The sequence below is a fragment of the Galleria mellonella genome, unplaced genomic scaffold (assembly GCF_026898425.1).
Source record: "Galleria mellonella isolate WM207_F2 unplaced genomic scaffold, CSIRO_AGI_GalMel_v1 utg1073, whole genome shotgun sequence".
Classification (NCBI taxonomy): domain Eukaryota; kingdom Metazoa; phylum Arthropoda; class Insecta; order Lepidoptera; family Pyralidae; genus Galleria; species Galleria mellonella.
Genome location: NW_026441969.1, coordinates 704,158 through 728,223, shown reverse-complemented (window position 1 = coordinate 728,223; position 24,066 = coordinate 704,158). Strand labels below are relative to the sequence as shown.

General features: G+C 34.9%; 1 protein-coding gene across 3 annotated transcripts; it reads right to left on the bottom strand.

Moving 5' to 3' along the window:
* Nucleotides 1–2,420: 2,420 nt before the first annotated feature.
* LOC113514736 (putative inorganic phosphate cotransporter) lies at nt 2,421–23,196 on the bottom strand. Of its 3 annotated transcripts, none has more exons than XM_052891740.1 (11): nt 23,040–23,196; nt 19,095–19,216; nt 12,379–12,558; nt 10,865–11,003; nt 9,909–10,126; nt 8,344–8,493; nt 7,642–7,774; nt 6,486–6,607; nt 4,852–4,971; nt 4,061–4,202; nt 2,421–3,428 (listed from the first exon to the last, which is right to left on the bottom strand). In XM_052891740.1, the coding sequence occupies exons 1-11, from the start codon at nt 23,080–23,082 to the stop codon at nt 3,394–3,396; spliced, it is 1,404 nt and encodes a 467-aa protein (XP_052747700.1). In that variant the 5' UTR covers nt 23,083–23,196; the 3' UTR covers nt 2,421–3,393. The 3 variants fall into 3 exon arrangements, with proteins under 3 accessions (XP_052747700.1, XP_052747704.1, XP_052747713.1); XM_052891744.1 differs by lacking the exon at nt 23,040–23,196 and adding an exon at nt 19,316–19,463; XM_052891753.1 differs by lacking the exon at nt 4,852–4,971.
* Nucleotides 23,197–24,066: the final 870 nt, after the last annotated feature.

Sequence of the window (24,066 nt, the reverse complement as noted above, 5' to 3'; positions counted from 1 at the left end):
AACGACTTAATCGTATTTTAATGTAATATCTACCGGTTTAGGGGATTTCTCTGATTTAGTGCAAATTACGTCTCCGTCAAATTTTTAAAGAAACTACCTAATCTAAGAGTTTAAAATTTTTTTTTGATAAATTCTAAATTGAAAAATTTACATACTGATCGATCCTAAATGAGGATCTTGATTAATACTCAATTTATTTAATTGGTTTTCTGGTAAATAAATAGCGATGTGCGGGTAGATGAGTATTTTTAAATGAGTTTTTCTGTTATTTTTCGTCACCATGGTAACGTGCGCGCTTCTCAGTTGTCAGTATTATTATCTACTTAGATAGATAGATACTCTTTATTGTTTCCCCCAAAAGATTACAATAGTAAACTTGTTATAAATATAAACAATTACAAGAAATAATCACAATGAGAAAACAATGGGCGACCTTATCGCTAAGAGCGATCTCTTCCAGGCAACCTTTGGATGGAGAGGAGCAACTACCTGAATAATTAAATAATAATAATTAAATCTGTAAATTTGTAAATTTCATTACCTCCAGTGTCCTGCTCATGACAAGTGAAATAAAGTAAGAAAGTAAAATTAAAGCTAAAAACTATCATCAGCTTCACCATATCAGCCTTTAATTGTCCACTGCTGAACATAAGCCTCCCTTAGGGGGTGGTTTTCCAGTAGTTGCCACGCTTGGTAGGCGGATTGGCAACCGCAGTTAGGCTTTAGAGATATTTTAAGAGGGACGCTACTGCCCATCCTTCGCCCACCCTTAGTGGCCTCTTACGGCACCCACGGGAAAGAAGGGGTGGCCTATTTTATGCCGGGGCACACACGGCACAATTTAATTATGTTGGCCAATAAATATGTAAGATTACATGTAAGATTACTATTGCATTATTTTATATTATTATGGTCTAAGCTCACTACAATAGAATAGATTTGTTCCAAAAAATTTGTAATTACCTTAAACATTTTTGTAATGTAAATGATACCTTTTTATGTGTTTAGGGTCGGCAACGCGCGCGTAATACCTCTGGTATTGCAGGCGTTCATAGGCTACGGTAACCGCTTACCATCAGGTGGGCCGTATGCTTGTTTGCCACCTCAGTGTTATAAAAAAAAAATGTGTGTTTATAAGATACTCGCGTAAATTTGCATCAAATAAGAGAAATTCTCGTACCTTTTAATTTACGTGTAAACTGTCATTCATGATAGAGGGTCCCGATTTGACGATTTGACTTCAAGGCAATTGGTTTGAGTTCATGGTCACCGCGTAGAGATTGAAATTTGAAATTTTGTCTGTGCAAATTTTTATGCGTATCTAATTGTTATTTTGTATCGCAAAGGTCATACAGTGAATGTATTTCAAGTATTTTGCCTTGATACAACTTTATATTCAAATGTGTTTACTGACTGTCGGTTCGCATGACAATATTTCTTAGTTATATTTGTACTTGATCGTAAATTGATACTTTCATCATTTTTATGATTGAGTTATTTATATATTTAAAAATTACTGTGACCCAAAGTAAAATTGCCTTCATAAAGGTTAAGTTAATTAATTAGTTATTGATGATTTAATAGTTATTATGCTTTGCTTCTCTAGCCACGTCTTACAAAATCCTGGTTATAATAAGAGGTTCGCCTTTGCTAACATTGTTATTAACTTATTGTTGTTAATGTATGTTTTAGTGCAATAAAGAATATATATATATTTTATTTTTATGCGTGAAAATGGCATGGTTACCCTGCCTGCGCTATCGGTATACACTAGCGAGGTACCAGTGAGCAATGATAGGTGAGGATGAAAAGGCAGGCCAGTTATCCCATCGTGAAGAATTCAACGATAAATTAGTCACGATAGTTTCCAGGGGGAACCGCGTGGAGGTCGACCTGATGGGGTATATTGATAGCAATGAGGACTAAACTCCTCATTACTAATAATCCCTTCCCCCCTATAATAAGAGGTAGTGAATGACCAGGGGTTGTAATACCAATTAACTCCTATCTCAGTTATGGAATTTAGACAAGAGAGGAGGAATTCTATTCGATTCTTCCATTTTTACGTAGATCACCGGAGGGAGACTTTGTACAAAAGTCATTTGCTTGGGCACCTCTGTTCCATTCGTGTTTCTACCGTGAAGCAGTTGTGTTTGCATGGCTGTGTTTCAGATTGAAGGGTGGGATATGGCAGTGAATTTACAGGGTACAGAAGAATAACACCTGAGTTCTCAGGAATGGCAACACGTGGGGGGTGTCATTGGCGAAACAGTATACTCCGTTATATCATATCTCTGTCTGCTCATGTCTATAGGCGACGGTTACCACTTTCCGTTAGGTGGGTCGACAGCTTGTTTGCCATTCTAAGTTGTATAAAAAAAGGTCACCAAAGGATATAAAGGAAAAATAATAATCCGAAATAATAATAATAATATATTTACAACAACTACCTTAAAGTTAAAACTTATTTAAAATAGATTTATACTAGATATCGTGTAACATACACACGAGGAACGAACACAGTCGAATTTAGTACCTCCTCGTATTTAGAAGTAGGTTAAATTATATTCTATCTATGAAGAACCATAGACTAGAATTATACTCCTCATAATTAATCTAAACTTAAGAGAGAGAGAAATTCAGCTTTCGTAAGACATGAAAGCAACTAAATGAGTTTTATAGTACAATAAAAGTAATTTCAGCAGTTCAGCAGCTCGTTTTATAAACTTGAAATATATTCGTGTTAATTTTTATAAAAGAAAATATTAGTGCTGCTTCCACAGGATTTAGTACAAATGTTTCATTTATAAAAATGAATGAAAAAAGTCATAAAGTGCCAACAGACTCCAATATCAATAAAATTTAAAGATATTTCAACTAATTTACAATGAAAAGCCTCAATCTGAACTATTATATAATTAGTTATTATTTATATTTTTATTAATTTAATATCTACTATGTATGGTTATTTATATATGTATTGTATGTGATTTGTGTATGTACATTTTTTGTAAGTATAAGTTATTCTATATATTTGTATATTTACAAAATATTTATTTAATTTACATTTTGTTTAAATCTGTGCACCGCTTTTGGTTCTCTCTGTTTAGCGTAATAGGAAAGAATACCATCAGGCATTAAGTATGCCCTGTAGAAATATTTTAATGTGTTCAAAAGTATAAATAAATAAATAAATCATTATTTTCATCCGTCAATTTCCTAATTGCTGTCAGTATTACGAGTTACTTATCGTTGGGTAAATCAATCTTATTCAGTTTTGCACTTTTTAATGATCCTTGTATATGATTATGATTGGGTTAGGATGGGTTAGATGAATGTATCATCACGAGAAATCCCATATTCATTTGAAATTAAATGTACCCACACTTCTTCTTATATCACCTTCTCCACTTTTTCTAGTGCTTCATCTGTAAATTAAGAAGCTTAATTAAGTAAAAATTATAAAATGGTATAACCATATTTATCAGCAGCATATTTAGTATAGACAGCATCAGATCAAGACATTGTCTCTATTGTGGGCATTAAAATTAAAGACTAAAGTACTTCAAGTTGAGGCAATAACTATTATGTAAATTTCTTAATTATTTTTTCTTTATTTTTATAGGTGACGGTTACAATTTATCATGGAATTTTCATCAAAAATGAAAATCATACTATCGGCAACGCGGGGGGAGGGGGAGGGGGGATCATGGGCGACATAGAATACTCCATTATGTCATATCTCTATCTGCTCATATCTATAGGCGACGGTTACCACTTTCCATCAGGTGGGCCGTCAGCTTGTTTGCTATTGTAAGTTAGAAAATCATACTCCCTGAAAAAATGTGATTGAAAAAATTCTAAGCGGGGAATTGAATCCGATCCATCTACGTGGCCAATGCTCAATCAATTTGCAATTATGTAATAAATTGCGAAGTACCTAACAACAAATAAAAATGTTCGAGCAATTTAATTTAGTGTAAATGAATCTACACTTTCATATATTGAAGCTGCAGAAATGAATATACGACTAAGTGTTCAATTTTGAAAAGGAACTTACCAGTAGTATTTTTATTCTCGGATTCGTTCGGTTCATTCCACGTTTGTAGCTCAGCGGAACCAAATATGAGAAAGATTATATTTGCAATGATATATATTATAGACGCCAAATAGAAAATTTTGTGCCATTCCTTCGGATCGGTCTGGAAAACATTCAGGAATTAATCGTTAGTATATATATCTAAATTAATTTCTTTCATAATATTTTTACCCCTATTTTATTTTGTCCTATATTACTTTGCAGTGTGGTCCAGACATATGGTAGAATAGGCCATCCCATTCTTTCCCGTGGATGTCGTAAGAATCGACTAAGGGAGGGCGAGAGAATGGCAGCAGCGTCCCTCTTATAACATCTAAATTACTGACTGCGGTTGCCAATCCGCTTGCCAAACGTGGCAACTATTGGCAAAATCCCAAGGTTATGTTCAACAGTGGACAGTTCAAGGCTGATATAATGATAAGATATTATATTTATTTGTTACCAGATAGAACGGTAATGAAGAAAAATTACTGTCCGAGAATGTTTAAATCTAAGTTAACTTAAATAAAAATATTTCTTTCTATCTTTACTAGCTTTTACCATCGACATCGTCCGCGTCACCAGAAACTATTCATTGTTCCGGATAAAATGTTGACAAAATCCTTCTCCGACTTGTATAGCATATTTATATCAAATTTTATAGTAACTGGCTCAGACATTAAAGAGCTAAGAGGTAACAAACAAAGAAATACACATTTATAATATTAGTAAGGGATTACTCGAACTTTTTCTATTCTTAGATTGTTACATACTTCGTCATTTAATATAACTCCCGCTGCCAGAGGCGCAATGATGGCTATGACATTCGCCGTACCATTAGTGATGCCCATCATGGTGCCGGCGAAGTTGGGAGCCATGTCGATGTGCACCAGCTGTTAATATTGAGGGAAATAAGGATTACTCTTTTACCCACGGCTACATCTTTAATGACCACGATAAAAGAAGGCTACAGGTAATAACATGTTAAACGTATTTAAGTGAAATATGAATCATCATGTTTCTATTCTTATCCCAATTATTATTTGGGGTCGACGTAATATGGTTTTATTCATACTAAAGGATTTGGCTTATAGTTTTACAACTGGCTGTCTGCCTGATGTCAACCTTCTTTGTTGGTGGTTTCCGCCACCTACGGTTTGGAGGAAAGGATTGAGGAAAAAAGTAAGGGAAGGTTGGAAATGCGTAATGGAAACTAGTAAATGAGAGGAATAAGGGACTTAGTGGGAAAGGAAAGGGGGGATACTGTAGTTGCGGAAAAGACTGGGACATTGCAGCAGCTCGAGAGGCTGGGGTCGTATACTCGTATTATTCTAGAATCGGATAGATTTCTGGAGAAGAACACCCTTGAAGCAAGTGAAGTATGTATCTAATTTCATAATTAATGCAAAGAACAAAATACCAAATAATCAGACTTTCTTTCACATTTATAATATTAGTAAGATTTCTTTAAAACTGAACATCTTTAGAAAAGTTGGATAAACTGGTTCCTCTATCGCTCCCATATTTCTACTGTGAACCAGCTGTGTATTGGTTTGAAGAGTTGGATATGACATTGAATTACTACAAAAGCATAGCATCATAGTCCGTGGAGAAAGAGATTGTTAGTAATGGGGATCTAACAGCTTCATTGCAGTATATCCTATCCGGTCGATCGCCACGCGGTTTCTCTTGGCAACGGTCTTGGTTAATTCTTGTGGACTAATTGGCCTGCTTTCATCCTCACCTATCATGCCTTATTAGTGCCTCACCAGTATATACCGATAGTGCAGGCAGTATTACCATTTCATCATTCATTAAAAAAAGGAATGGCAATGAGGGTTGCTATTGGCATCACAGTACATTTTGTGTTCTCTATAATTCTCTGTTCGTGTCTATAAGGCGATGGTTACCACTTTTCACCAGGTGGTAGGTTAGTCTGGTTGCGACTCTAAGGATTATAAAAAAAATCTTTTCTTTTTTATACAACTTAGAATGGCAAACAAGCTGACCAAATATCAAAGGAATTTTAGAAACGATTTTTAAAAAAACTTTTAGTCTTTACTATTTATTATAAAGGATAAATGAATTTGAATGAAATTTGGAAAATACATGAAATATGTTTTCATATACCCGTATAGTCCCGGTATAGAATGACCACCCGTCGTAAGAGAACTTAATGGTCGAGGGATAGACTGCAGCGCCCCTCTTAAAACATCACCAAAGCCTAACTGCGGTTGCCAATCCGCCTGCCAAGCGTGGCAACTATTAGGAAAACCTCCTTATAGGCAAGGCCTATGTTCAGCAGCGAACAGTTGACGGCTGACATGATGGCGATGTTCTCGTATAAAATTATTATTGTATTTTTAAGCCAATTTAAAGTAACTCCAAGTATTAGGGAAGAGCTTACCATAAAGCCCATAATATGTCCAGCGTTGAGACCGACCACTAATGTCAGCATAATGACTGTAATGGTGACGTCGGCGGGCGTATAACAAAGAGCAATCAATGCCAAGGCAGGGCCGAAAAGACCTGTGAAACAGACAAGATAACATACACAAGATCTATTCTATACACAGAATCTATTTAAAACTAGTTATATCCCGCGATTTCACCCACGTGTATATACTCGTGTCATCGTACGGCTCGCCATCGACAGGGAGTTCACCCTCATACCCTACAGCCTAAATGGTCGCGTACAACGCGGTTTCAGAGATGTTTTCTCTCACGAACACTCAGGCTATGGAATAAGCTCCCTGCCGAGGTTTCCCCATGAGACTACAGCATGGGGTTCTTCAAAAGGGGGGTAAAGAGGTTTCTTCAGGGTCGGCAACGCGAGTGTAATAAACCATATATAGTAAAACTCTGGTATTGCAGGCGTTCATAGGCTACGGTAACCGCTTACCATCAGATGGGACGTATGCTTATTTGCCACCTCGGTGATATAAAATAAGTATCCTATGTGCTTAATTATGATATAACTTTAGATTATATAGATAGAGTGTCTCCATAGAAATGCATCGAAAAAAAAAACAAGTTAACTTTTCCATACAGTTTTGCGTGATAAATAGTTATTAGTGGTTCCTTTATATTTTCTCAATTTATGTAAATTTACAGAGTATAGAGGAATAACACCTGAGTCCTCAGGAATCGCAACGCATGGAAGGTATCAGGGGCGAAAAAGTATACTCTACTGTATCCGTGGTACTGCTCATGTCTATAGGCGACGGTTACCACTTTCCATCAGGTGGGCTGTCAGCTTGTTTGCCATTCTAAGTTGTATAAAAAAAAATATTAACAATTCTTTTTTCCTTTACAACATTTGAGATGAAGAAGTAAATAAGCCTATTATTATACTTCTTGGGAGGAAAGGGATAATTAGTCATGGGAATTAGCAACCCTATTACTAGCAATATACCCTATCAGGTCGACCTCCTCGCGGTTACCCCTGGAACCATCGTGATTAATTCTTTGGTGAATTTGTCACGATAGACTAACTGACCTGCTCCATCTTTACTTATCCACTTGTTTGCTGTTCTAAGTTGCATAAAAAAAAATTGTCATACCTATAGAATTGCATATTTTTCTGGTAGTGGTAGTGCTGAGCCACTTCTTATTCAACACATAGTTAGAGAAGAATCCAAATGGGAAACTCAGCAGGAACATTGATAGGTAGGGTAGCGCGGACATGAGGCCGTTCTATAAAAAAAATAAAGCTAAATATAGATTATGTATATATATATATATGTATATTATATATATATGTCTATATATATATATATATGTATGTATATATGTATGTATATATGTATGTATATATGTATATATATATATATATATATATATATATATATATATATATATATATATATATATATATATGCAACATAGATGTATATTTAAGCAAGAAATATATTTTTGCAATAGAAAAAAAAAACAAAGTAATAAAACACAAGTATGTAGGATAAGTTAGTTTGTGGATACATTAAATTGATTATGTTTCTGCAAGCAGAAACATAATCAATTTAAAATAATCAGCTGCTAAAAAATATGGCAGGCTCAAATGTTACAATATTAAAAGGGGTCAATAAAGTAAACTATTAAAAAGTAAACTATTTTGATGGTATGATATTTTGATTAAAAAGAATTATCAAAATCATTTCAGAATTGGCAACAAAATCCTATAACATATCCATAAAAATATAGACAAATTAAGAAACTCGTCTTTTGGGAAAACGCTTAAAAAGAATATAAAAAAAAAAACTTACCGATTTCATATTAACACCGAGTACTTGATTCATATAGGAAGGTATTTCTGTCATCAGAGTCCAAAAACCCCAATTCTGTCCACAGTGGACAATCAACAAAGATATAAACGGTAGTGAGGTAAAGAGCGACTTCCATGGAGTTCTCAATTTCTGAAAAATATTAAAACAGTAAAATTAAAATATAGTGTGCTCATACTATTTCATTACAACATTTACTTTTATCTGTACAATGACTATTTATTTATTCAACACTTTATTGCACCAGAAACTAATAATAAATAATTCTAGTGAAATACAATAGCATAAAGTGCATTAAAATATATACATAAAGGTACAAAAGGCCGTCTTATCGCTAGGGCAATCAAATAGAAGTGGGTAGCTGGCGCAAAAATAAATTAAAAAATGTTAGTGCATAAAATATAAAAATCTATAATTACGTTAATAAAGTCTTAATTTATTTTCCACCCAATAGATTTTGAAGACTATCAAAATCAGAAGCATTATATACACATTTCTGATCCTTACGACATGATGTTGAGTCACAATAGCCAGTAATTCTCCAGCCATATCTAATTTTTTTTTATACAACTTAGAATGGGAAACAAGCTGACGACCCACCTGATGGAAAGTGGTAACCGTCGCCCATAGACATAAGCAGCACTATGGACACAACAGAGTATACTGTTTCGCCCGTGATACCCCCCATGCGTTGCCATTCCTGAGGACTCAGATGTTATTCCTCTGTACCTAGTAAATTCACGCCATATCCCACCCTTCAAACCGAAACACAACTGCTTCACGGTTGAAACACGAATGAGACAGAGGTATCCAAGCAATCGACTTTTGTACAAAGTCTCCCTCTAGTACTAATACATCACTTTGTCAAGCAAACGAACTGTTTGCTATAGAACAAAGAACAAGCAAGTTAAAGTAACAAGGGTCCAACCATATAAATCAAAGAACCGACGACTGATGGGGAAGAAATGATCTCGAGTGGCAGAAGCGAACAGTAAAATGTAATGTTAGAGAGTTAATGGATCAGAATTCTTTTAACATTTTTTCCTTATAGATTCGTTCCAACATCAGTTTATGGGGGAGGCCTATGTTTAGTATTAGGTAATTAATACCCGAAGTCATTATGATGTAATTCTTGGTTTTATGGAAGCTGAAATAAAAGTACAGTGTGCGATCAGTCTTGTAGTCAGAAATGTGTGAGATAGAGGTATTTATGCAAATGACTCTATATTTTCTTTTATTGATAAAATAACACAGGGATAAAGTTGCTTTCCTCCTGTCGTGACAAGATGCAGCAGTATATAAGCAAATTTTCTTTAATAATAATCAACAGGTCATAAAAATCTGTACCACGTCATCAACATGTCATTGATAAATTTATAATAAGTTTATTTGATATTTAATACATTAATAATTATGTTAATATCATAAATTAACATTTAGGGTAATATAATAGGGTAAATATACAAACATCCGAAAACAATAGGTAAAAAACAAAAAAATATATCAGAAAAAAACAACAATAACAAAAGAAAAATGAAATATCATACCTTGCGTCCAACAACATGACCCAATGACTCGTGTATATAATTCCGCTCCGCATCACTGATTAGTCTAGATTCTTCAGGGGAAGAAGCACCGACGAATATATAGATGGTAGTCCATATAACTCCTAATGTGCCAATCACGTAAAAGATAGCTGGCCAGCCCCAGTACTCGGCAATTAAGCCAGCAGCTGACAATTCCAGAGCAGTTCCCAAATGTGAACCTGAAATTTTTATAAATTGATCATTACAGCATGCATTAGATAGGGAAGATTGGTGTTTCTAGATGTTTTTTATATGTAATAATTATTGAAATACAAAATAAATTTTATTTAAATAAATTTAAACAAAAACTCCTTTAAATTGATATTTTTTTATGATTCTATAATCGATGAATAACAATAGATGATATACAGAGGAATAACAACTGAGCTCTCAGAATTTATTCCTCTTAGGGAAAAGGATTCCTAGTAATGGGTTCTAACAACTCTATTACTGGAAATATACCCTATTAGGTCGACCAGAGGGAGACTTTGTACAAAAGTCGATTGCTTGGGTACCTCTGTCCCATTCGTGTTTCAACCGTGAAGCAGTTATATTTGCATGGCTGTGTTTCGGTATACTCTGTTATGTCTATAGGCTACGGTTACCACTTTCCATTAGGTGGGTCCTCAGCTTGTTTGCCATTCTAAGTTGTATAAAAAAAAGACTTCCACGCGGTTACCCCTGGAAACCATCGTTTTTAATTCTTGTCAAATTCTTCACAATACGCCAACTGACTTGTCTTCATCTTTACTTATCATTTATCACTGGTATCCCGCCAGCGTATACCGATAGCGCAGATGGGGTTACCATTCCATTTTCATCCATTAAAAATAAATATCCATAATACAAGTTCTGGTTAATTTGCTATTCATTTATATCCAATGGTATTTTTTTTACAATTATTACACTCAACTCACCTGCGTAAATTAACGTTCCCAATGAAGTTTTCTCCTCCAAAGGCACCCATTTCCCAATGAGGGTATGTATAGAGGGATAGAGGAAACCTTGCGACAGACCCTGAATAACACGGCATGCACATACCAACTGCCAGCCACCCTGCAGTAAGAGCTAAATTTAACAATCTGGCAACGACTGGCAACTTCTTGGGAAGGCTTATGTCCAGCAGTGGACAGTTAAGGACTGGTATGATGAATGATGATTGTACCATTACAAGAAGAAAGTTTTGTACAAAAGTCATCTGCTTGGGTGTCTTTGTTTAACTCGTGTTTCTGTCTCGAAACATCAGTACTTGTATGACTATATTTCGATTAGAATGGGTATGGTGATGAAACTATAGTAGGGCAACATGACATCATAATCATTAGCATAAACTGCATAATGAAAATAACAGGACAGAATAGAATAGAATAAAATAGAGTAGAGTAGAGTAAAGGAGAGGAGAGGAGAGGAGAGGAGAGGAGAGGATAGGAGGAGGAGGAGGAGGAGGAATGAAACAGAATAGAATAAAATTTTATTGCTTACTGTTTACATACATATATCAGTAAACATAACATAACAGAGGTTCATCCGCAGCCCTTTACGGGGCTGCAGGTACGGGCCTCGAGCAATTGCTCTTTGCCCGAGCGTCCTGCGTAGGCTGTCGCCTACGCGTCAGTGTTTTCGGCCCATAGGGCCGAGCCGACACTATTGTAAATAGTGTCAGCTAGGGGAAACATTTCTTGTGGGAGAAATGGGAAATGGGGAAATATTTTTCACGTCGTCGACCGTGCAGGGCCGGTTGAACCGTCGCCCTGCGTTGTGCCTGCTGTAAACATTGCTTTGGACTTGACATTAGTATCAACAGTTATACCTTATTGGGCATATTGTCATGTAGTACTATTCATGTCTGTTTGGCACGGTTACTACATTCCAAAGGGTGGAATGTCAAATTGTTTGTCATTCTAAATATTATAAAAAGATCACAATTAAACAACGAAGTATGGGTACTAATATGGGTAATGGCCTGAATTTACTAGGTGCAGAGGAATTACACCTGATTCCTCAGGAATGGCAATGCATGTGGGGTATCATGGGCGAAACAGTATACTCTGTTATGTCCATGGTACTGCTCATGTCTATAGGCGACGGTTACCACTTTCCATCAGGTGGTCCGTCAGCTTGTTTGCCATTCTAAGTTGCATAAAAAAACTAATAATAATAACACAATGTACTTACTTTTGGAGAGAAAGTTATATTATTTTATTAAAATTATTTCATTCATATACTTACGTAATCCTATCCCGTGGGTGTCGTAAGAGCTGACTAAAGAGAGCCAAGAATGTGCAGCAACGTCCCTCTTAAAACATCTCTAAAGCCTGACTGCGGTTGCCAATCCGCCTGCCAAGCGTGGCAATTACTAGCAAAACCTCTCTAGGGGGAGGCTTATGTTCAGCAGTGGACAGTTAAAGGCTGGTATGATGACAATACTTACATAATAAGCGCTGATGGGTATGCAAATAGATGTGGCAGAGTTAATGCCAACACACAAACAGAACAGGAGTTTTCCACCAAATTTGGCAGCCAACTCCCCACCAGGTATCTGGAGCACCACGTAACCCCAGAAGAAGGAGGATAATATCACACTTTGGATTTGTATACTCCAATCAAAGGACTGAAAAGGAAAATAAGAATTTTTTACTAGCTAAAAACAACTTCTGCCAAAAGACAATACCTGTAACATGACCTAATGTATATTATATCGGGGGAAAAGGGATTGTTAGTAATGGAGACTAAGAATGCCATTGCTAGAAATATACCCAACAAGGTCGACCTCCTCGCGGTTCCCCCTAGGAACTATCATGGTTAAATCCTGATGAATTTATCATGATGGGGTAACTGGCCTGTTTTCATTCTCATCGATCATCCTTCATTAGTGCTCGGCCAGCATATCCTGTTAGCGCAGGCGGGGTTACCATTCCATTTTTACCCATAAAAAAATGTATATTATATCTAAAAAAGAGAGAGTATTTATATATGAATTAGAGTTAAATTTAAAAATAACATTTTGAAAATAAGTTTTTCAGTATTTTAGTTATAGTTTCTATTAAAATATTTCTAAAGACTTCTTTAAAAAGAGCGTAATAAGATTTCTTAAATCAATGACGAGTATGTACCACTCTTAATATGGTAGGCATGTTGTAAGCTACTATAATTATATACGCATATATATTAAATATATATTCACAATGCTGCCAGTATATTATTTGCTGTATTGGCAGCATCGTGGATACCAGAGAAAACAACATACGACTCATATCTGCACGGCCATCTCTGGCTTACTCTTCAATCAAGTAGTACATAGTTATATTATGGCTTTGTTTTGGTTTCGACGTAAAGAGTGAGTGGAAATAACACTGAAATTGTAGAGTATGGAAACATCCTTACCAATCTTTTCTAATATTATACTTCAATGTTGCATCCTCAAGATTTAAGTATACCATGTAGTCCGTTGTCTTATATACCGCATCAGCACACAGTTTAGATTTTATTTTTATAAAGAAAATACAAGATATTAAAAAAAAGTAATATAAAAAGGAGTTATACTGACTTGACACCCGGGCCGATGCCATCCCTAGTTCTCATTCGTGTTTTGTGTGCCGCATCAACTACACGGTCTTAAAATAAATTATTAAAATTAGGATAGTTACACGTTTTATAAGTTATTATACTATCGTTTTACTCATAATAGGAAAAAATAAACATAAGCAAAATAAAAGTGCCGATGTGTTAATGCGTAAATTAAGAAAATTAGAAAGAGGAAGTTAAACGATCGCGACGTCAATATTCACCGGGCAATGATGAAAATAGCAATGGATTGGATGGTGAGTTTTATGACCTTATTGCTCCTTTTATCCATTATATTTCTGTCTGTATGCATGGATTTTATATCATGATAAGCTGTTAGGTACTTGGTATTTTCTAACCAGTTACCCAATAATTCATCTACCCACGTAGTAAAAATATATCTACGTACTTGTAAATGGAATTTTATTCCTCTTTAAATTACTCGAATACGTAATTTATGGGCATACATAAAACATTCTAAATAATAATGAATGATAAATAAAATAGTATTTATAAAATTATGCACTACAAATTGATGCTGACTACGCACAATCATATACCTAATGAAATTTTAAATCATTCCATACTGATCATTCCTCAGTGGTGGCACGAGATGTCATCCGGAAATGACTATTATTTTTATGATTACATATACTGTGATCTACTTTCATATTTCCTCAGTGGTGGTACGAGATGCCATCCGGAAATATATTTACTGACTTTCCTAATGTGGTGATACGAGATATCATCCCGAAAGTTAATAAAACAGGCTATGACTACCTTTGGCAAGATCTTCAGTATTGCTTTTTTAACGCCTCAGAAACCGCAGTTGGAGACTCATACCTCCCACAGACAGATAATGAGTATGAATATCCTTTAGAAGACTACTTGTCCAAGGACGAGGATGATTATACCGAATGAATTAAATCGGTGGTAATAGCCCCTGAAGTCACTTTAGCAGATGCGCCCACTCCAGTACCGGCTGGTACTGATGTGTCAGCTGACATAACTGCAGCAGTAGGTCCCGATAAAATTTTGCCTACCGATCAGGAAGCTGCTATTTCAGAGGAAATCCTCTCAATTTTAGGCGAGTCAAAAAGGTCTACTGAACTCCTCGGCAAGAAAATTCCAGGGGAAATCGCTGAACATTGGGGTAAAATATTATTGGAGGGGTTGAGTAAAGAAGTGAAAGAATATTTACAGAATAAGATGTTGATTCCAGAAATTTTTTAATTAATAATTAAATGCGGAGGTAGCCGCAGTTTTGATAGAACAAGCTAAACACCGATACAAACGATTAAAGAAATCACAAAATCAGCTTGAGTCAGCAATAGCAGGAATTGCAACATTAACTACGGATATAATAACAGATAACTTAAATAAGATGCACCTTATTCAGAATTTATCCGAAATAAATCAATTGTGCTAGATTTACACTATAAGGAAACAATGAACAGACATCGTCTAATAATCCCAATGATAGATAACAGTTTCCTGAATATTATTCAAGGTATAAAACGAAATGTTAACCTATTTGGCAACAATTTAAGTGAAAACATAAACAAAAAAAAAAAAAAAAAACAATAGAAAAATCTGGACAACAATTAAAAAGCTCGCCTTTCAGCAGCATAATGTGACTTCACTTAACACTAGTAATCAGTCGGGGGGAATGTGTGCGTCCCTCCCCCCCCCCCGTCATCAGACGGGTGCGGGGCGCTCGTTCTTGCCACCGACTTCGAGTTTTCGCTACAATCGGAAGCCAGCGTTATCACAGACGCAGTGTGCGCGGAGGCGACCAGCAACTGCGCCGGCGCCAGCACTAGCACAATGCGGCCGACCGTCTCATTCGAGCAGTAGTTACGACAGGAGGGGCCGTCGTTAAGAGATACCTCTTGTCGGTAGAATTAAACATTTCCTACATAACTAATTAAGAATTACCACCGATCCTAATTTCCTTTCTTACATACAAGGATATAATATACACTTTAAAACCAAGCCATATCAATCGAATGAACCGGCGAACCCACCTTATTCAGAATTAGAAATGAACAAAACAAGAGCCAAACTTTTTGACTTGGGTGCTATTAAACCTTGTCTAGAGCGTATTGATCAATTTTTATCTCCTATCCTTCTCATACCTATTACCCAAAAGTAATGGCAATTTTAGATTTATTATAAGCTTTAAAAGTTTAAATAAATTTATGAAAACTGCTAAATTCAAAATGTAGGATATTAGGACGGCATCACAATTAATTGTGATATCTGTTTCTTTATGGCAACTATGGACCTCAAAGAGGCGTATTTTTTAGTTCCAGTACATATATATAGCAAAAAAAAAAAAAAAATTCGATTCCGTTTTGATGAGTTATATGAGTTCATATACATATTTGCCTTATGGCTTACGTTCGGCCCCTTATATATCCACGAAACTTTTAAAACCTATTTTATCTTATTTATTTATAAAAGGCATGTAATAGTAGCATACTTAGATGATTTATTATGTATTGGTGATTCATACAATGCCTGTGTCAACACTGTCAATGTCCTTATTGATATCTTTAAAAATTTAGGTTTCATAATTAACTACGAAAAAAGTAACTTGATACCTACAAACAATATTTAATTTCTCGGCTATATATTAAACTCAACAGATATTATATTGTAATTACTTCAATAAAATCGAATTAGATTGTATGATATGACAGAAAGAATCTTAAAAAAAAAAAAGAAAAAAAAAAAACTATAGTAATACTCGTAAATAAAGAATTTACAAAGTATGAGTATGTTAGTACCATAAATCAGTCAGTATATCTAGCAGTTCGATACATTCATCTATTAAAACATCAGGATAATTATGACCCAAAAATGAATATAAATCATAATTTCATTGAAGAATGGTGAAAAAATAAAATTAGAATTGCGAATAATCCAATATGAAAGGGTCACTATTCATTAGAGATTTTTACAGACTTCTCACTTGGTGGACTCCACACTCACACAGGGTGGGGAGCTTATTGTAATGGGCAAATAGCACAAGGTCATTATTCTATTGACGAACGTAAGAATCACATTAACTGTCTTGAGTTATTGGCAGCATTCCTAGGAATAAAAAGTTTTTGTAAATATTTGAAAAAATCTGGTTTTGCTTTTTATTGATAATACCACAGCAATATCGCACATAAATAGGACGGCCGGTGTACAATTTCCACAACTAACTTCTATTACCTATAAATATGGTTCTGGTGTGAGCAACGAAACCTATTCATTTTTGCGTCTTATATAAAATCTCGAGAAAATACTGAAGCTGATAGAGCATCTAGAGTAACAAATATAGATACTGAATGGGAACTAAATACAACTGGATACCAAAAAATAACAAGTAAATTGGAATGGATGGATATTGATTTATTCGTTTCACAAGATCCAGAGGCGTTCCAAATTGATGCATTTACAATACAGTGGATCTTATATATATATTTTTTTATGCATTCCCACCTTTTTTTTAATAACGAAATGCCTTAGAAAAGTTGTGAACAATATAGCTACTGGTATTTTAGTAGTTACCTACTTATCAAGTCAGCCTTGGTACCCAATGTTTTCTAGCACTGACTTGTTCTGATGTAATGTATTTTCCCACCTAATGCAAATCTTTTGTTGTCCCCTTCCAGAACGAATCACCCTTTATGGCCAAGACTTACCCTGGTGTGCTTCATGAAACAATTTTTATCCACTAATACCATAGAAATTAAAATATAATCTCTTTCCTTGAGTACATTGCAACAATACAATACTGTATATATAAATTGGATTATTTTTTTGTAATATTAACAAAATAGATTATTGTAATGCATCAGTATCAATTATACTAAATTTTCTAACGGAAAACTTTAATAATGGTGCCAGCTACAGCACCTTAAATACATATAGATCGGCCTTGTCATTAATATTAGGCAAACAATTATGTAATAACGACCTAATATCCCGATTTACCAAAGCTGTTTTTAAAATTAAACCTAATTTACCTAAATATCATAAATATTGGGATCCGAATTTAGTTCTCTCATATTTAGCTGATCATTATTCTAATGAGACATTAAAATTTGATTGTTTATGTAAAAAACTTGTGACTCTGCTCGCGTTATCCACGACACAACGCGCACAGACATTGTCATTGATTGAAATTAATAATATATTATTTAATGACTTCGTTGCAATTGTACCAATCGCAGATATTATTAAAATTTCAACATATAATAATAAAAATCCGATATATACCCTTCTTTAAAGAAGAAGAATATATTTGCCCAGCAAAGATCCTGGCTGATTATTTAATTAAAACTTAGGAACATCGCTCTCTACCCAATACCAATAAACTCATCTTGACTTTTAAAAAGCCATAACACAACGCGACCTCTCAGGCGATTAGTCGATGTATTAAGTATGTACTAAAAGTCATTGGAATAGGTATAGACGTACATATATCACATAGTACGCGATATGCATCGGCGTCTGCAGCACATTGTGCTGGACTATCAGTAGATATCATAAAACAGACCGCAGGATGGTCTGGTAATTCTTTATGCGTCCCAAAATTTTATAATTTACCAATACATGATCCTAGGCAGGATAGGGTCTTTGCTGAAGCAATATTCAATCAAGGATTACAAATGAAAGATTTTTGCTTTCTTTTGTGAGATTAGGTTTGATTCTAACAAATTACATACATATAATTGGTTACATTTATTAATAAATAAAAAACGAGTATGGACTATTTTTTTGTATGCTTATATCTGTTTAATATATCATATTGTCATATCTGTCATTATATTTTTATTCTTAGATTATATCAAATGTTACCTATGAATAGGTAGGATCATTCTGCATATAATCGCTAAACATCTACATGGTATACTTAAATCTTGAGGATGCAACATTGAAGTATAATTTATGGTTAATTGAACTTACCAAGTGAACTTCAACCAAAATTATACGAAATGTTGCATCCGAAGAGATTTAAGGTCCCGCCCTACCCCGATTATATGATATATACATACCCGTATGTATAAATCTATATTAATCATATAAATATCTATATTTACCCCCTTTATATGCAGAATGATTCTACTGCTTCCTCTAAAAGAATGAGAACTAGGGATGGCATCGGCCCGGGTGTCAAGTCAGTATAACTCCTTTTTATATTACTTTTTTTTAATATCTTGTATTTTCTTTATAAAAATAAAATCTAAACTGTGTGCTGATGCGGTATATAAGACAACGGACTACATGGTATACTTAAATCTCTTCGGATGCAACATTTCGTATAATTTTGGTTGAAGTTCACTTGCTAAGTTCAATTAACCATAAATTATAAATGTAAAAGCGAAATTGGTTGTTACTTCTTAGTGTTTCAATGGTTGAACAAATCGTCATGAAATTTGGTGTACTCATAGATTTAGGATGGAAAAGAACAAAGGCAGAAACATAGATTTTTTATCCTGGTAAAATAATATCCCAGATACGCGGACGAAGTTACTGGTAAAAGATAAAAACAACAGGGAATCTGATCATTCGATCGTAACTTACATTTTCGCTGCCATCAGTCATGGCTACAATAGCCATACTCATGTTGACCCTCATGCAGTAAGCGAGCAGGAGGCCGAAGAACAATAGTATTGTTTGCACATGCCGGAATCCAAGGCCCGGTTCTGAAATAAAATTATATAAAAAATATAATTAAATGTGGTCAGTGGTTGGTTTAAGATGCTATAAACAATCTCCTAGTTACTGAATACTGCTTCTCTTACCGTCTTATCTTTCCCATTTTTATGATTGTCTCATTCTTCAAGAGGACGTTCCCAATTTGTCTGTCTTTTGTTTATGTTACGTTGCGCATCTTTACTGATTTTGATTTATTTCATATAGTTAGTACTTGGGGTTACCTTGTCTGATTTATATTAGTTTTGTTATATTGAAGCATATTTTTAATACACTATCGGAATTAAGAGACTGAAGCATTTTACGATGCAAAATTTTGCATCTTACGTCTATATTTCTATATGACTATGGTCACTTTTAGATTTGTTAAGAGCAATTATATTTTAAATAATGCAACCTCTTTATTAGTTTTGTATGAAACATTGTTTTGACAGTTTATGTAAAATTAAAAATAATATTCAAATTGTTCAATATGGAAAAAAATGCAAACTTTGATTAAAATGCAGATTTTTATTTAAAATAAATAAAAATACATTCACGGCATATACAGAAAGGTCCTTCGAGCCGGATATGAACCAGCGACTTATGGATGGTTGAGGTTGAGGTTGGATTATTTAGAATATAATTGTTCTTAACAAGATTAGACACTATTTTTTAACACTAGGCCTCTCTCTAAATAAATCTTCTAAATATTTAATTTAAAGATTTGAATTAATTACTTCAAGATTTCTTTTAATCATCTCTGCATCAATAGATGTTTTATTAACATCGTATCATTATCCGTTCACTATGGACACAGGTCTCCCTCATAGACTGCTATAAGGAACAGTTCTGAATCGCCTGTATCCACCGACTCCCTGCAAAGCATTTGAGGTCGTCACTCCATCTAGAGAAGAGTACGTCTTCAACTGTAGTTGCCTATATTATATTGAGTCGCTTATTTTCCCCATCCGTTGTCAGTTCTTCGAGCTATGTGACCACTCCATTGCCACTTGAGCTTGCTTATTCTTGGGGCTATATCGGTCAATGGTGTTTATTCGATTTAAAGATTACTAGTCAATGTAAATAAAATTGCGACACGATAGATGCTGTTGTTCGATATTTACGAAGCGAAATCAATTTATCTGATAAAACAATTTAAAGATCTTTACACTCAACACTGATACTGGTGTATACAAGTAGCGTTTGAGATTAAGAACTTTATTATGCTTGTTCATCTTAAAGATATTCCTCTTATCCATCCATATCTTATCATTTATGGTAATCTTGATGTGATAAAGTTGTTGAATCTATTATCTAAGGTTAGATATGTATATTATGTAGATAACTCGTGACCATTTCTTTTTAGTACTCAGCTTTCCTCATGGCGATTTTTTTTTATACAACTTAGAATGGCAAACAAGCTGACGGCCCACCTGATGGAAAGTGGTAACCGTCCCCTATAGACATGAGCAGTACCATGGACATAACAGAGTAAACTGTTTCGCCCATGATACCCCCCATGCGTTGCCATTCCTGAGGACTCAGGTGTTATTCCTCCGTACCCCCAGTAAATTCACGCCATATCCCACCCTTCAAACCGAAACACAGTCATGCAAACACAACTGCTTCACGGTTGAAACACGAATTGGACAGAGGTACCCAAGCAATCGACTTTTGTACAAAGTCTCCCTCTGGTTATTTATTAAATAATACGTCAAGATACATTTTATTCGTAAGTATATAGAACACTAGTAAAAAAATGAGTCAGCTAATTTGACAATTAGCTGATACAAAGTGGACCCCGTTTTTGAGGCTCAATTCTCTATGTTCTTTTTCAAGTCCATAAATAAACCGCCATATTTATTAGTCAATAGATACGTTCTATTGCAGATACGGTTGCAGTCTGCGACATAAAGCAGTGTAAGAGTGTATTATTTACGATCAGAGTTCACTGCAGTTTATTGCATTGTTCCGTTGAATCGTGATCCAAACGGCCTCTATTGTTTACCGTTTTATATAGAACATTCGATTTTGCGTGCGTGCAATTTTAAAAATGCATTTTCAAATAATCGTGTATATTTTGTTTTTAAGGGTTTGACATTAGTTATAATAGTATAGTATAAAAATATTTCTATGTGACTCTAAAAAATATTTATTTTTTTATTCTTTATCATCATATCGATCGTTAACTGTCCACTGCTGGACATAAGTTTTCCCCATAAGGGGAGTTTTGCCCGAAGTTGCCACGCTTGGCTGGCGAGTTGGCAACCGCATTTAGGCTTTTAATTATGTTTTACAAGGGACGTCGCCGCTCATCCTTCGAACATTAAAGTTCCTTTAGTCGCCTCTTACGACACCCACTGGAAATGTAAAGGTGGCCTATTCTAATCCGGTACAGTACGTCAATTTTTTTAAAAATTATTACAAAATTCAAAATTAAAGACATTTTTTTTTTATACAACTTAGAATGACAATCAAGCTGACGGTCCTCCTGATGGAAAGTGGTAACCGTCGCCTATAGACATGAGCAGTACCATGGACATAACAGAGTATACTGTTTCGCCCATGATACCCCTCCCCCCCCCATGCGTTGCCATTCCTGAGGACTTAGGTGTTATTCCTCTGTACCCTGTAAATTCACGCCATATCCCACCCTTCAAACCGAAACACAGTCATGCAAACACAACTGCTTCACGATAGAAACACGAATTGGACAGAGGTACCCAAGCAATCGACTTTTGTACAAAGTCTCCCTCTGGTATCAATTCTATTAAGATTGGGGAACCATGTGGGTTCATATTTAATGCTAAATACATTGAGACTAGTTCAACATGTATTTATAAGAATGCAAGAAGTATTTTAAACAATACGCAAATATGTAACATATTCGCATGTAAGGACGATCCCGCACTAGATGGAGTGACGACCTGAAATGCATTGCAGGGAGTCAGTGGATGCAGATGGCTCAGGACCGTTCTTTACGGCAGTTTATGTGGGAGGCCTATGCCCAGCAGTGGACGGATAATAGCTTAAATGACGATGATGATGATTATAAGTAATTCAACATCATGATAGGCTACAGTCGAGGCCAAGATGATAATCAGTTGACGTGTAAAATGAGTTCTAAGCAGTCGACAGTATTCATAAGGTAGCCCAATAATATGTCTGAGTCAACATTGTTTGCACATATTCACGTATTTATTATGGAAGCAATATAGTACATTCCCACCAGGTGTTACGCGCACAACACCTGTGCGAGTTAATAATTAAAAACAGAAATCGAAAATTATATTGTTTTTGAAGTACCGTTATAAGTTTTATACCGCACTAAGATTTAAGAATCCTATTAATAATTCTTTTTTCCTTTTATAATTAGTTAGGTATTATATTTATTTATAGTATATGTATTTATGTAATATTTTATTATATATTTTAATATTTTATTTAACTGTACATTTGTTTATGTATTAATAATTGTCGCACTTCAGCTGCCCGCTAACGAAATGCTTTCTCACTGTACTGGGTTGACTGGAAGAGATCTCTGTCAGAGATAAGTCCACCCTTGCTCACAACATTTGTAAATACATTATTTTATATGTCACTTACAAGTGCAATAAATAAAGAATATATATATAGAATAATAAAAAAATAATACTATTTATTTAGAAATACTTATAATTAAGTTTACTTAAATAAAAAAAAATGTCTTATTTTTATATTAATTAATATTTTATTGAGTTTTTCTATTCAAAGCTAGTTTCATCTAATTTTAAATTTCCTTTAAAAATGAATTAAAATCGTATAAAGCGATAAAAACAAATAAGTACTTACTAGGCTTGTTCAAGTCCAGATCGATTTTTTCTTGAGTTGACATATTTTTTTTTATATTTTTTTTTTTATTTAATAATTTCACAGCGCCAGCTAGCCGCCGCTGGCTGTGTACAATTGTGCGTTATAGACGAATAGACACGTCCAACTATCGACTTTATCACTGTATTCAGTAAAACTGATAGTAACAAGTTAGTATTGGCACGTGGCGCGTGGACATTTACATTAATAATAATAATAAGTCTAATAAGTATCACTCTAACACTAATCACCTACTCTTCAAGTTAAAATAACCGGTGTTAAGAGTAATGAACTTAGGAACAGCGAGGGGCACAACCCAGGACACTTGGAGTTGACCCAATTTAGAAATGTATACGGGTGTATCATGGGCGAAACAGTATACACTGTTATGTCCATGGTACTGCTCATGTTTATAGGCGACGGTTACCACTTACCATCAGGTGGGCCGTCAGCTTTCTTGCACAAAATAAAAATCGGTAAAAAAACTTTTAAGTTAAACGGTTTTATTTTATGTGCACTGAAAACTACAAAATAAATAAATAGTTACTTACCTATCAACCTACGTAGGTGATCTCGGTCACTAATATCTCTGATGGTAGTGGTTGTCATAACATGAACCATGTCAGCGGCCGAAAGGCAGTTCATGAGAGAACACTAACACCAGGGTTTGCTTGGTAGGTAAACTAAGCAGCCCGCACTATAACAAGTAGGTATTTTGACCTTCTAGTTCAGAAATATTTTAGTACTAGGCAGAATAGCTTTTAGGCATATTAGACTAAAATAAAAACGTGGGGCCCATTAACTATTTCTGTATTACTTTCTACTATACTAAGTGTGGATTGCATCGACTTATTATAATCGTCATCATCATCATCCTAGCGGTTTATCCCGGTCGCATCCGAAACCTCATAGCTCCGGAGTCCAGGGTCCGCTGAATCGACTTACTATAATCGTAACTGGAGGTTTTGACCATCAATAACCAGCCGTTACGGATTCACCAGCGAACGCC

Coding starts and splice junctions, on each gene's coding strand:
- LOC113514736 (XM_052891740.1), bottom strand. CDS start 23,082: ATGTCAACTCAAGAAAAAATCGATCTGGACTTGAACAAGCCTA. Junction 12,559..19,094: donor TGACTGATGGCAGCGAAAAT/GTAAGTTACGAT, acceptor TTTCCTTTTCAG/TCCTTTGATTGGAGTATACA. Junction 3,429..4,060: donor CGAGAATAAAAATACTACTG/GTAAGTTCCTTT, acceptor CTTAATTTACAG/ATGAAGCACTAGAAAAAGTG.